This window comes from Oryza brachyantha, chromosome 5 (genome assembly GCF_000231095.2).
Source record: "Oryza brachyantha chromosome 5, ObraRS2, whole genome shotgun sequence".
Classification (NCBI taxonomy): Eukaryota; Viridiplantae; Streptophyta; class Magnoliopsida; order Poales; family Poaceae; genus Oryza; species Oryza brachyantha.
In genome coordinates, this window is record NC_023167.2 from 10794372 (window position 1) to 10806368 (window position 11997).

The following is an 11997-nucleotide window of genomic DNA, read 5'->3' on the forward strand; positions in this document are numbered from 1 at the left end:
TATTAATAAATTAATTTTTATTTATAAATATACCAAAGCCAACCAATCACCCCATTGTGCTTAAGCTACCTCTACCCATCTCAAGCTCGACTGGCTCACTGGCACATCCCTTCGTGCAGAGAGAGATGAGCAAGGGTGAGGGAAAATACTTAATTAGAAAAAATTGCAAGGTTGTCATTATAATTTTGTTAAATTAAATATATGTTGTCCTAACCTATCGGTCATTTACTCATATGTGCCCCCATATGCCAGTGAGATACCAATAACATATCTTCAACTTTGCAAAATCGTAATGTCACGGTTACAAATTTCTCGCTCAAGTAAGACCCTTCCATGCTATATTACAGGTCTATTTAGTTTTTTAAAGTTAAGCATATTTTATTACCACCAAATTTATAAAAAAATGTACTAACATCTATAACACCATAGTCTCGTTAAATCCATAAATATATTTTAATAGTATATTTATTATATGTTCAAAATATTGCTATATTGTTTTTTAATTTTGATACACCTCAAAAGGTTTGACTTATAGCAAGTCTAAAATAATTTATAATATAAACAAGAGTAAGTAGAGAAGGGGCTTAAGGTGAAATCCTTTGTAAACTAATCTTGTCTAAAGTTGATCCTTTGTCTTATTTCTAGTCCAAACTACAACAGTAGACAAAGTCTCAAAGTACAATTTACTTCTATCGTCGGTTCATCTAAAAGTTTTATACTTCAAATGTGGAACATTAGTTCATTTAATAACGGAGCTAGAATGGATTTAAGAATCACTCATCACTCATGGTCAGCTGCACCCATCGTGCAGCACCCATCAGCTTTGATTACTTGGAGTGAACACAGTCAAGCTCCATGCCTCGTTAAGACTAGGGCCCCTTTAAGACTACTCTGATGCTACTTTCTTTTTAAGACAGACTTTTTTCTATTTTTTACGCGCTGTTAGACAGAATATTTTCTTTATAAAATAATTACATAGTCCATCGTCTCATATTTTTAAAATATATTTTTTAATTTTATAATAATTAATTCAATCGTTTATATCATGGGATGTTATCACACGATCAAACAGTGCTCATTCATCGTTTCATCAATAATTTAACACACCCTCTTTGTACTGTGTAATGGGCAGTGCATTTAGATCGCCCTCCACGTAAGGCTTCGCTGGTCGTACGTACGTGTCACCTGATGACGGAAAGAGCTGCAACTTCTGTATTAGAATTCAAGGGGTGATGGTTGGTCTCTCCGAACGATATATTTACAACGAGAACTATTTCGTAAATAAATTTTTATATATATATTTTTAATGATCTAAAACTAAAGATTAAAAAAAACTTCCGTGAAAACCTTCAAGACAATTTTAAATTTAAGGTTAAAAATTTAAATTTTAGCATAATTATATACATAAACAGAATTGAAAAGATGAGTGCAAACAACACAGCGGACAAGACCTTTGTGCCCTCTAACTTGGGTCATATGGACATGTGAATTCAAATATCAGTCGTTTAAAGTTAGGCTCTGTTTAGTTTGTAAATTTTTTTTTCAAAAACATCATATCGAAGCTTTAGACATCTAAATAAAATGAAGCATTAGATATACTTAAACATGAATGCTAATTACACAGTTATAAAAAAAATCATGAGACGAATCTTTTGAGCCTAATTAGTATATAATTAGCCATAAGTGCTACAGTAACCAACATGTGCAAATGACAGATTAATTAGTCTCAAAAGATTCGTCTCACGGTTTCCAGGCGAAATCTGAAATTTATTTTATAATTAGATTATATTTAATACTTTATTATGACCGTACGCGTCGACGTGACCTATGTCCCAAATTTTTTTTTTAACTAAACGCAGCCTTATTACGTTTTGGAAACAGACAAGGTAATAAAGGCCACGTAGAAAAACAAAGGCGACCTATTGTATCGTTTTTCACGAGACGTTTTTTAAACTACTGAAATGTCTATTTCATGAATAAAAGACTTACGTATATTCGTAAAGAAGTTGTTCTAAGAAGTCAAACGCATTCTTTTAAAAGTTTTTGATAGTTATTACTTAATTAAATATGTGTTAATAACTGTTCTCATTTATGCGCCGGAGAAAAGCTTCATCCATCTATCATCTGACTCGAATGCACCCGGACACGTACTCGTGATAGATTATTTATTATACCTATCCATTTTTATATAAGTTTAAAATTTAAATGTTTACTTTTTAAAAAATTATAATATTGAAAAGTAGAGTATATTATCGAACTATATCGTAATAAAACTTTTATTTATTTTAACATAAGAATGGGTTTAGCCACGTACTCATGATAGATTATTATACTTCATCCATTCATAAATAAGTATTGGTTGTTGTGTACTACGTATTGTTTAAGTTTAAACTTTGAATATTTAATTTTCTGCATATATTTAAAATATTTAGAAATACATTATATTATAAAACTTATATTGCCTTAAATATCACCATACAGTTTTTATTTATTTAAACATAACCATTTAAAAACAATAACGGTTAAAATTATATGTTAACCGCATCAGATCAGTAGGGATACGGCGTGGCGTCACACATGCCGCTTGTCTCAACAACCTCCTGTGATGGATTTACCCGAGAGAGGGAAACAAATAAAAAGCAAAGCAAAGAGAAATAAAATAGCTGGAGGTCTAATCCTGTACTACACCTGAATTACGAATAGTCCTTGGCTTCACATTGTAAAATGTTCAGTGAGATTCATACCGACGAATTTAAACGGTATACATGGATCTATGGATAAATTTCAATAAAAACAAAAGCATCTGAAATGTATCGAGAAAAAGAGGACAATGATACTTGGTTTGTTTCATATTACAAGGTATTTTGGTATTATTTAGATTAGTACATAAATCAATACATATGATTAGAATATTTTAAAATCTAAAATAAAGGTAATAAGTAGCTAAGCTAGTAGGAGTACAGCGATAGACATGGTTCAGAAAAAAAACGGGAAACAAATGAACGTTCCCAGTTGAAATACGCATCTAAAATGAACCATCTTCTTCTTCACCTTATCGTGTTGGTAAACGGTCGTACGTGCAGGTGACAAAAAAGGCCCTTGCGTGCGTACACTTTCTAAAGCGACCGATCTCATCCGGTCGAGTCTCTACCTATCTTTATTTTTCAAATACAGTGCAATGTCATGATTTTTATATCATGTATGTTATAAAATTTAGTACAGTACTAAATATCACTCTTTGTAATAAAAACACAACTAAATTCATAATTAAATTTAGTGCTAGTCATCTCTTATGGTATTGAGTACAAACCATATTTCATACGAATTATGATTTCCATATCCTCATTTACTGAGTATATGTCTCTAATGCATTTGAATTTTGAGTAGACTCTTGAATCAGGTTTTTGAGATGATTCATCAATTTTTTTTCTTCCAACTATAATGAAGATATGATTGTATCCCTTTTAACACCTTTTGCCCGGGACTCTTGTTACCCTTCTGGCACATAAAACAAAACATCGAATTAGTGCATAATTAATTAATTGTTAAAAACTTAAAAAATTAATTAATATGATATTTTAAAGTCACTTTCGTATAATTTTTTAAACATATTATTCGGTATTTTAGAAAATATATGCCCGAAAATAAAATAAAAAGTAGAAGTCAGAGAAAAAGACAAGTTTGATTTTTCGGTTCCGAGTGACATATTGGTTGCTCTTCAAGAGAATTGGATTCTGGATTTATCTAAATGCCATAGTTGCATGTTGATTTCAGGCTAACTTTGATTTAAAAAAAAAATAGTTGCAATGCTTATGTCATCAGGGTCACTCTTTAAATATTGTGGTGTCAAACCACGTTTATTAAATTCCAGTCTTAAAGTAGGATTAACAAAAAGTTACTGGGGTCATATGACCCACTGGTTATATGGTAGCTCCGCCCCTGCAATAGGGTATACGGGTAAGACGTGGATGATGAGCGGACACTGCAGATTAGAGGGAAGCCATGCTGGGGTGGGCAGTCAAGCGTCGATGAAAAATTAAGGGAGCAATATTAATCCTCGTGTACACATTTTGTTTCAGGTTGTCCTCTACTGTAATTAGAATCGTTAGACCTTATTTTTTTTCTTTCGCTTATATTTATAAGCTAAAATTTAAATTTTTAATCTTAAATTTAGATATATTTTTAGATTTTTTTTATTATAGTCTATTTTTTTACTTTGATGTTTAGATTACTAAGAACAACACATATACAGTTTTATTTAAAATTATTTTTTTTACAAATATACTGTCTCTATTTTCCTAGAAAAGTCAAACAATCGCCCCTCACCCCCACGCCGCTCAATTGTCAAAATATTTGACCGAGCTCGGTACGTAGATATAAATCTTGCTTGTCAAAAAGTTATGTTGACCGAGTATCCGTAAATATATATGGATCTTCTCCGACTAAGATGCGATAGAAATAATAGGATGATGTATTTTCATAGCCATCAACCGTTACATATGCCTACAAGAATAGATATACAAAACCATAACTGTCATTTATACTAGATTGGCTCGGTCGAGATAAAAAGAGGATGGGTAGTTGCCTCTGTCCTATTAGATTCGGTTGAAACTATTTTTATCGACAAATCTACGATAGGGAATATAAGCTCGATATAAGGATAAAACTGAGGAGCGAGTGAAAAAAAAAGTCCGGGACACGGTGTTTGTTGAACGTAGTATTTTATCAAAGCCCACTTAAATGATAGTATTCGAACTAATCCAATTTTTTTGGTGATGATACACGCAAGAATTTTTCTCTAGACCAAGGGGAGTTGCGTTCATCTTGCTCAGCAGCTCCGGGCATGTGGGAGCACAGGATAGGATTTCTGTGGGAGCTACTCCCACGTTGCTGCTGCTGTCCATTAATGGCGGCCGGGTGCAATTTTCCACTCCATAAAATCCACCCGGATTCCTCCTCCCGCGAAACCAAACAACCACCAACCCAACCAAACCAAACCAACCGCCATGCCTCGCCCCCTCCTCCTCTTCCTCCTCCTCGCCGTCGCCGGCGCGAAGCCGACGGCGTACGAGGTGCTGGAGTCGTACGACTTCCCCGTGGGGATCCTCCCCAAGGGGGTGACCTCCTACACGCTCGACGACTCCACCGGCGAATTCACGGCGACGCTCGACGTCTCCTCCTCCACCTGCAGCTTCTCCATCCAGGGCTCCTACTCGCTCCGCTACGACCCCACCATCACCGGCCGCATCTCCACCGACCACCTCACCGACCTCCGCGGCGTCTCCGTCAAGGTCCTCTTCTTCTGGCTCAGCATCGTCGAGGTCACCCGCCGCGGCGACCAGCTCGAGTTCTCCGTCGGCATCCTCTCCTCCGACTTCGCCGTCGACAACTTCCTCGAGTCCCCCCAGTGCGGCTGCGGCTTCGACTGCGATGACGCCCTCTCCTCCTCCTCCCTCCTGCCGCCGCTCCAGCCCCACCAGCTGCGCCTGCGAGGTGCGTTCTAGAACCCCCCCCCCCCCTCCTCCCCCTCCAAGCTGCAGTGACGTCATCAATGGTGGGGACTATTATACAATTAGTATAATAGTAACTAGTACTACTAGAACTGATGCCCAATTAGCTGTCTGAATAAGAGGGAAATGTCCCAGCTTTTAGATGGGACTCACCAGTTCAGAACACCATCTCAATCGCATATGTATGGGTGGGTTCTTTGTATCAAGGCAGCTCATAAACATGGATATTGGAATCAGTAATAAGGTTTCTTCAGTTCTAAACTCAGTTTGAGCTCCTCCCTGTTCTGTACCTTGTAAATTCAGTACAAGTTGCAGGGTAAGAGACTTTTTATATTATCAATCAGTGGCTAAAATTGTTTCTTCAGTTGAATCCTAAGGCTTGTTTAGGATGCAGTGATTTCACTTAGATTTTTCACATGAAAACAACTCAATTCTCAGTGGACTGAGGAAATTCCTGTGTGCCAGCTATTTGTTGTTCTGTACCAACCTTCTGATAGTTTGAAGGGCTGTATAAATTTGCCTTTCTGAAGAGCAACGGGTTCTGTTCTGTTCTGGAAGTGTTTAACAGAGCTGATATCAATAATGTCTTACTATATCTGACCAGTAAGTCAAATTGATTTCATCGCTGTAGAGCTTAGTTTTGTTTGTACTAGTTAGGAATTTGTGGTGACAAGGAGAATTACACTGGACATTGGCGCCATAAGATAGGAAATACATTTGTAATTGAGCAGAATTTCAGAAAGGGGATCGATTTTAACCAAGATATAAATACGTTTCAGAAAGGGGATCGGTTTTAACCCAGATATAAGTACAGTATTTTGGTGAGAAGCGTTCTACGGAGGTTCTTAATCTCTCTTTTCTGAAAAGGTTCTAGTGACTAAAAAGTGTTTATAACATTTCTAGGAAATTACTTATATCCCACTACTAATTTCCATGATCCCTCCTGTGCCACCACATACCAGTGACACTAGGCATGGGCGCATGGCATCTGTATTTCACAGTGGCATCTAAGAATTTATCCCATTATTCATATTCTGTACCATTTGTTTTGATTGGAATTTCATTGTCATCATGCTAATGCGTAATTATAAGTTGTAAAGTTTCTATTGGCACATTTCGTTTTTAAAACCTATGTTCTGGACAGTTCGAAGCAGCCTGGTTTAAATTCAAATTGTAAATTTCCTTGGATTAGTTTGAGGTGTTTGAAAGAATAAATTTTGATTGGATATTGGTTTATCATTTGAGTATTATATCCCAAAGATTGTCCATAGTAACCACAGAAGTCAGAAGAAAAGTTTTTAGTCAGTCTGAGCACACTTCAGAACAAAAGTGGTTCAGGAAAAAAAAAATTCCAACTTGTTGTAACATTTAAGTCCAGAAGCCATGGAGAACAACCAGCACAGAACATGATTGTCTGTTCAATCAAAATCCAAAAAGGAAATGCGAAAAATGGGCTAGTAATACATAAATTGGTCATCCTGGTCAAGATTACAATTTATCATCCTGGCATCCTTCAAGTTACTCATATTTCTGTTTGCCTGAAGCTAGATGGCGAGATGGCTATAGACAGACCTCTTGTTTGTGGGCTGGGTGTTCTTCTTTATCAGTTACAAGGATTTGCAGCAAAGTTGGGCCCTTTCAATGTGCCTAATTAACTATGATCTGGACTTGTTCAAGTCTCTTTTGCCACTTTAGATTATTGTTCTTGTGCCTCTTTCATTGCTATTGGTGTCATGCACCTACCAACAATGAAATACTTGAGTGTTGTGATGCCTTGCTGCTGAGAAATTGGACATTATGCCATTCCCAATACTTGGTTTCGCCAGAATGCTACTCCGCGGATTGACGCATTTAAAATGCCACTCCGAATGCGGGATCAACATTTGTTTTGCCATTTTGGCCACTCGTAGCATTTTTGCTGATTTTGCCAACTTAGGGGGACACAAATATCCCTGGAGTTCTTCGTTGCAGCTCGAGTTCGATTGCAGCCCGAGTTCTACTTGTTCTGTGAAAAACCATTTGCATAGATAACATGATGGTTCTCCCCACCCCAGATAGTAACTTGGACCGATGTGGTGCTGGATGCCTTTGATAAATTAGTCTTGTGCAGGGATATTCTTGCCTATCATCACAAACACGAAATTTAGTTCATAGGAGAAAAAAACGAAATAAGGGGAACATTTTTTTTTTTTGGAAACGATCACCGGGGGGGGGGGGGAGAGAGCTTCCCCACCTGAATGGGTAATATATTAATAGAGAGGGGTTAAAATACAAAAATACAAGGAGAAGCAGACAATCCGAACAAAAGGAAGACACAAAGAAGTTAAGGAGGGATCTTAGCAAAGCATCCCGAAAACACATTTTCCAGGTAGTTGTCGCTGATTGTATATCTTCGTTCTTCAACCGCTGCACCCAAAGTGCGATTTCTTGTAACCCTGAAAGGGCAGCTCTCCGGAGGCAAGGTTCTTTGTTATCGAAAATCACTGAGTTCCTGTGGATCCATAAAGTCCAAAGACATAAGGAGATGAAAACCCTGTAGGTCTTCTTGGGCAGCACTGATGGTCGTTTGATACAATGCCAATTTTCCAGATGGTTTATTCCCGGATTGATTTGAAGTATGTTCCAAAAGCTGATCGCAAAAGGGCACATGAGCAGGATGTGTGTTGCAGTTTCTTGTTGTTGATCGCAGATGGCACAAGCACTTGATTGGGTTATGCCTTTCATCGCCAGGTTGTGTTTGGTGGGGAGCCTTTCCTTCGTAGCTAGCCAGAGGAAGAATTGCACTTTCAGCGGAGCTCTGTTGTGCCAGATGGAGTGGTGATTTTTGCATGGTTCGATGGAGTCCACTAGATTTGAGTATGTGTACCGGGTGGTTAGTGGCTTCCCGTTGTTAGCTACTCTGACGTCGTTTCCTTCTTGTAATTCGAAGGTTGACAGTAACTGAAGTAAGGGGAACAATTTTGATGTGAGAACCTCACTGTAAGTGAATGATGGTCATGGAAGCTAGAATTTCGATCATAATTTTTTGGCGAAACAATTTTAATCAGCGCAGCCCATTCAGTGATTCAGATAAGGTGTGAGCACAGCAGAATCAAATTCAGAACGCCGAGGGAGACTCACGACGCGGCATCGCTCGGAGATGAGCACGGCATCGGCCGCGGCCCACCTGCCGCGCGACGCCCAGTCTCGGGGCTGGCCAGCTCGCCGCCGCCACGGGGGGAACCCGGCGACCGCTCCAGGTCCACGGCCGGCATCCTCCTCGTCTCCATCATATTCATCGACCGGAAGCTCCAGATCTAGAATCCTCCAGGGTTATTTTTTACCCCACCCCCCCCCCCCCCCCCCCCCCCCCCCCCGCCCCCAGAGTATGCAAAATCAGAAAAAAAAAAAAAACAGAAGTGGCCGAAATGGCAAAACAAATATTGATCTCACGTTCGAAGTGGCATATCTGTTGGATTGTTTGGCTATGGGGATCATCGTTTGCTTTTTTTTGGAAAAAAAGTTTGGTTTTCTGAGGAAGAAAAAAAAGGCAAATGGTATGTTTGCAAGTAAAAAATTATGAATAAAATTTTTATATATGTATTCGTAGCGATCAAAAAGCATAGGATGGAAATAAGCTCCATTAAAAATCTCCAAAATGAACTCCAAATTTAATGTTGAGAATTCAAATTTTGTTTTGCTCATATTTCTTGTATTATCGTTAAATATATATAAATTCTGCACGAGAGCTGCTGAATTTTGTAATATGTTTTACAGATAAAAATCTGTAATGTGTCAGCTAACAACTGAGCCATGCACATGCATAGAAATTGTTGTTAGTCTACTGGTACAACATGCAACAATTTTCACAGATGAGCCAGGGGCCACATCGGACGGTCCATATACGTACGCATACACACAACGGGATGATCCGTGGGCACGAATCTCGAAGCGCCCAGTCCTGCATCAGTCGTGCAGCATCCTCTGCTTGATCATCTCCGCGCGCAGGTCGGCAGCGTCCACCTCCTTGGTGCCAGTCACCGGCCGGTAGTAGCCGGTCTCCGGGTCCGGCTCCCAGAACGCCGTCTTCTCCTCCGTCGTCGTCGCCATCGCCGTGGTGACGTCCTTCGCCACCGTGCCGAGCTTCACCGCCTTGTCCTCGATAATCTTGGCGGATCCTTCCACTGTGGTTATCGCGGCCGACATTCCTCTTCTACACCACCATGTATTCCATAAGACTCGATGTAATTACTATATAATTTTAGCAATTTCACAATCTAACCTATTTTGAATGCAAGAATTTCCGTGTTGCATGAGATGGCTATAGTTTTTTAGAGAGATGGTATTTTCACCTTTGTGCCAGCATGAAAACACAGCTAGATACGACCCGCGCCATTCAATTGGAATAAATTGAATGTCAACTATAATGCTCTCTTGTAATATGTTGTCGTCGTTATTCTTTTTCTACCTTTGAAAGAAGATAAATCACCATTCCCACAAGGGGCTAATATAGTCGAAAAGAAGAGAAATGGAGGAGGCTGAATGCCTGATAAAGGAGCAACAAAACAATGAGAGGCTGTTAGGGCAATTCGGAGTCCAAAACCGAAGGCGGCCTCATTGACCGCCACATGTCAGAGACACGTTTTTTCTCTGGCTTATTATTAGGGCTTATTACAGCGTCCGTAGGCAGTGCGAGGAAATGTTTACAGGCTGAAGTGTGGGCCAGATGGGCTGGACCATCAGCCCAAGGCCATTGCACGAGAGAAATTGGGCCTCCTTCTAGTTGATGGGCCTTGATGTTCCCAAGGCCCAAAATAGTTGAGATCTTGTGATTTATTTCAGTAGGAAAATTAATCTGCCTTGTCCTTGCACCGCGCTTGATCACAAAGGACCTAAAAAAAATTTTGTTAGGTGCAATTTATATGGTATAACGTAGGCCTAACTAAATCCCTATCGAGGCCGGTAGCCTGAGACAAAAAGGGAACATTACAATCTATGTATTGCAGCTAGTAGAGACGAGTTTAACGAGTACTCTCTATGTTTTAAAATATAATTATTTATGATATTTAAATCTTGTATTAAAATATAAATATTTTGAATACTTTTCGCAATACTACTTGTCTCATTAATTATTAATCATTTATTTTTTCCTATTTAACCTCGTATATCCTCCCACAACCATTTATGACCAGCCAGGAGGTGGCTCCACCACCACCGGTGGGAGTGATGGGTGAAGGGCAGCTTCCCAGGTGTATGAGAAGGTAGGCTGTAGTAGAGGGGAGAATGGTGAGGTTGACATCGTTGGTAACCAACATGAGAGTGGTTAATTATGGTGGGGTTTGCATGGCTGACGGTGGCTAAACTATGGTGATGGTGACACTGTAACCTAGGCCATGTTCTTTTCTCTATATATATTGGAGTTTTCACAGACACACTTGCTGAGCATCTAAGACCGGTCTCAATGTATAGTTTCGTGGCACACTTATTAAGATTGTAAATAGTTAACTGAGCTACATGAGTTTTATGAGGATGAAACACATCTCTCATCTCATGAAACTCTCTTATTTAATGATCCTGCCAAGTAAGCAATTTTGCTAACGTAGCACTTATTTAATGTGCATGACACCCCTATGAAACATGCGTTAAGACTGGTCTTTCTTGAAATTTTACCGTAGTTAATGTATTCGTTTGACCCCCTCAAATAGCTATTAGAAAATCAGTTAATCTAAAAATCCAAAATCTTTCAAAGGTTTTAAACGGCACCACTAGTGACCACTAGATGTACAAGTGCATGGCGTGTTAGGTTGGTATATAGTAGGGTGGATGAGTCAAATGTTATCAATGGTTGTGGAAATGGATTGGGGAATGCCGGAATGGTATGCAAATGTTCTATCCTACAACAAACGAATGAATAATATTTGAAGAATAAAGATAATTGGAAGTGTTAGTATTCATCTAAATAGTATTTGTCGAGGCTGCTTTTTTAGACACTAAATCTAAACTCAACAACTTGCATATATAATTTTTCTTGGGATGAGATACACAATGTTTTAAGATTTTTAAAGAAAATTATATATGTAATGTAGATATTACTTAATATAAAACAACAAATTGTAATCTATAATGTATCACATCCATCCCAATTTAATAATATTTATGAATTTTTTTTTCATGCCCAACGTTTGATCGCTCATCTTATTTAAAAATTTTATGACTTTTTAAAAAATGTCACACATAAAATACTATTTATGTTTTATTATCTAATAATCTAATGACAATAAAGATACTAACTATAAAACTTTTTAAAATAAGACGTCTAATTAAACATTGAATAGAAACAATGCAAAATTACCCTCTTTATTGGACATAGCTAGTAGATAAATGAGTGAGGCTGACACATGATCTGAAGAAGAAGATCAACGGTAAGGAGTATGGACTATCCATACTACTCTATTTTTCTTTATTCGATGTCTTTCAAGTTTATGTTTAACCGTTCGCTTTATTAAAA

The 11997-nt window shown here is 38.4% G+C and overlaps 2 protein-coding genes across 2 annotated transcripts; one reads left to right on the forward strand and one right to left on the reverse strand.

The window, feature by feature from the left end:
• The first annotated feature begins 4770 nt into the window (after positions 1-4770).
• On the forward strand, positions 4771-6194 carry LOC102711535. The gene has a single exon (XM_006655171.3). The coding sequence runs from the start codon at positions 5007-5009 to the stop codon at positions 5502-5504; it is 498 nt and encodes a 165-aa protein (XP_006655234.1). The 5' UTR covers positions 4771-5006; the 3' UTR covers positions 5505-6194.
• Positions 6195-9173: 2979 nt separating this feature from the next.
• On the reverse strand, positions 9174-9990 carry LOC107304257 (protein SENESCENCE-ASSOCIATED GENE 21, mitochondrial-like). The gene is made up of 2 exons (XM_015837501.2): positions 9842-9990; positions 9174-9702 (listed from the first exon to the last, which is right to left on the reverse strand). Exons 1-2 carry the CDS (start codon positions 9883-9885, stop codon positions 9456-9458), a joined length of 291 nt encoding a protein of 96 aa, XP_015692987.1. The 5' UTR covers positions 9886-9990; the 3' UTR covers positions 9174-9455.
• Between the last annotated feature and the right edge of the window lie 2007 nt (positions 9991-11997).

What these genes read in the sequence shown, in the direction of transcription:
- LOC102711535 (XM_006655171.3), top strand. Translation starts at nt 5,007, where the DNA reads ATGCCTCGCCCCCTCCTCCTCTTCCTCCTCCTCGCCGTCGCCGGCGCG.
- LOC107304257 (XM_015837501.2), bottom strand. Translation starts at nt 9,885, where the DNA reads ATGGCGCGGGTCGTATCTAGCTGTGTTTTCATGCTGGCACAAAG. An exon ending in GTTTTCATGCTGGCACAAAG is followed by an intron (nt 9,703 to 9,841) that starts GTGAAAATACCA and finishes ATGGTGGTGTAG; the next exon opens with AAGAGGAATGTCGGCCGCGA.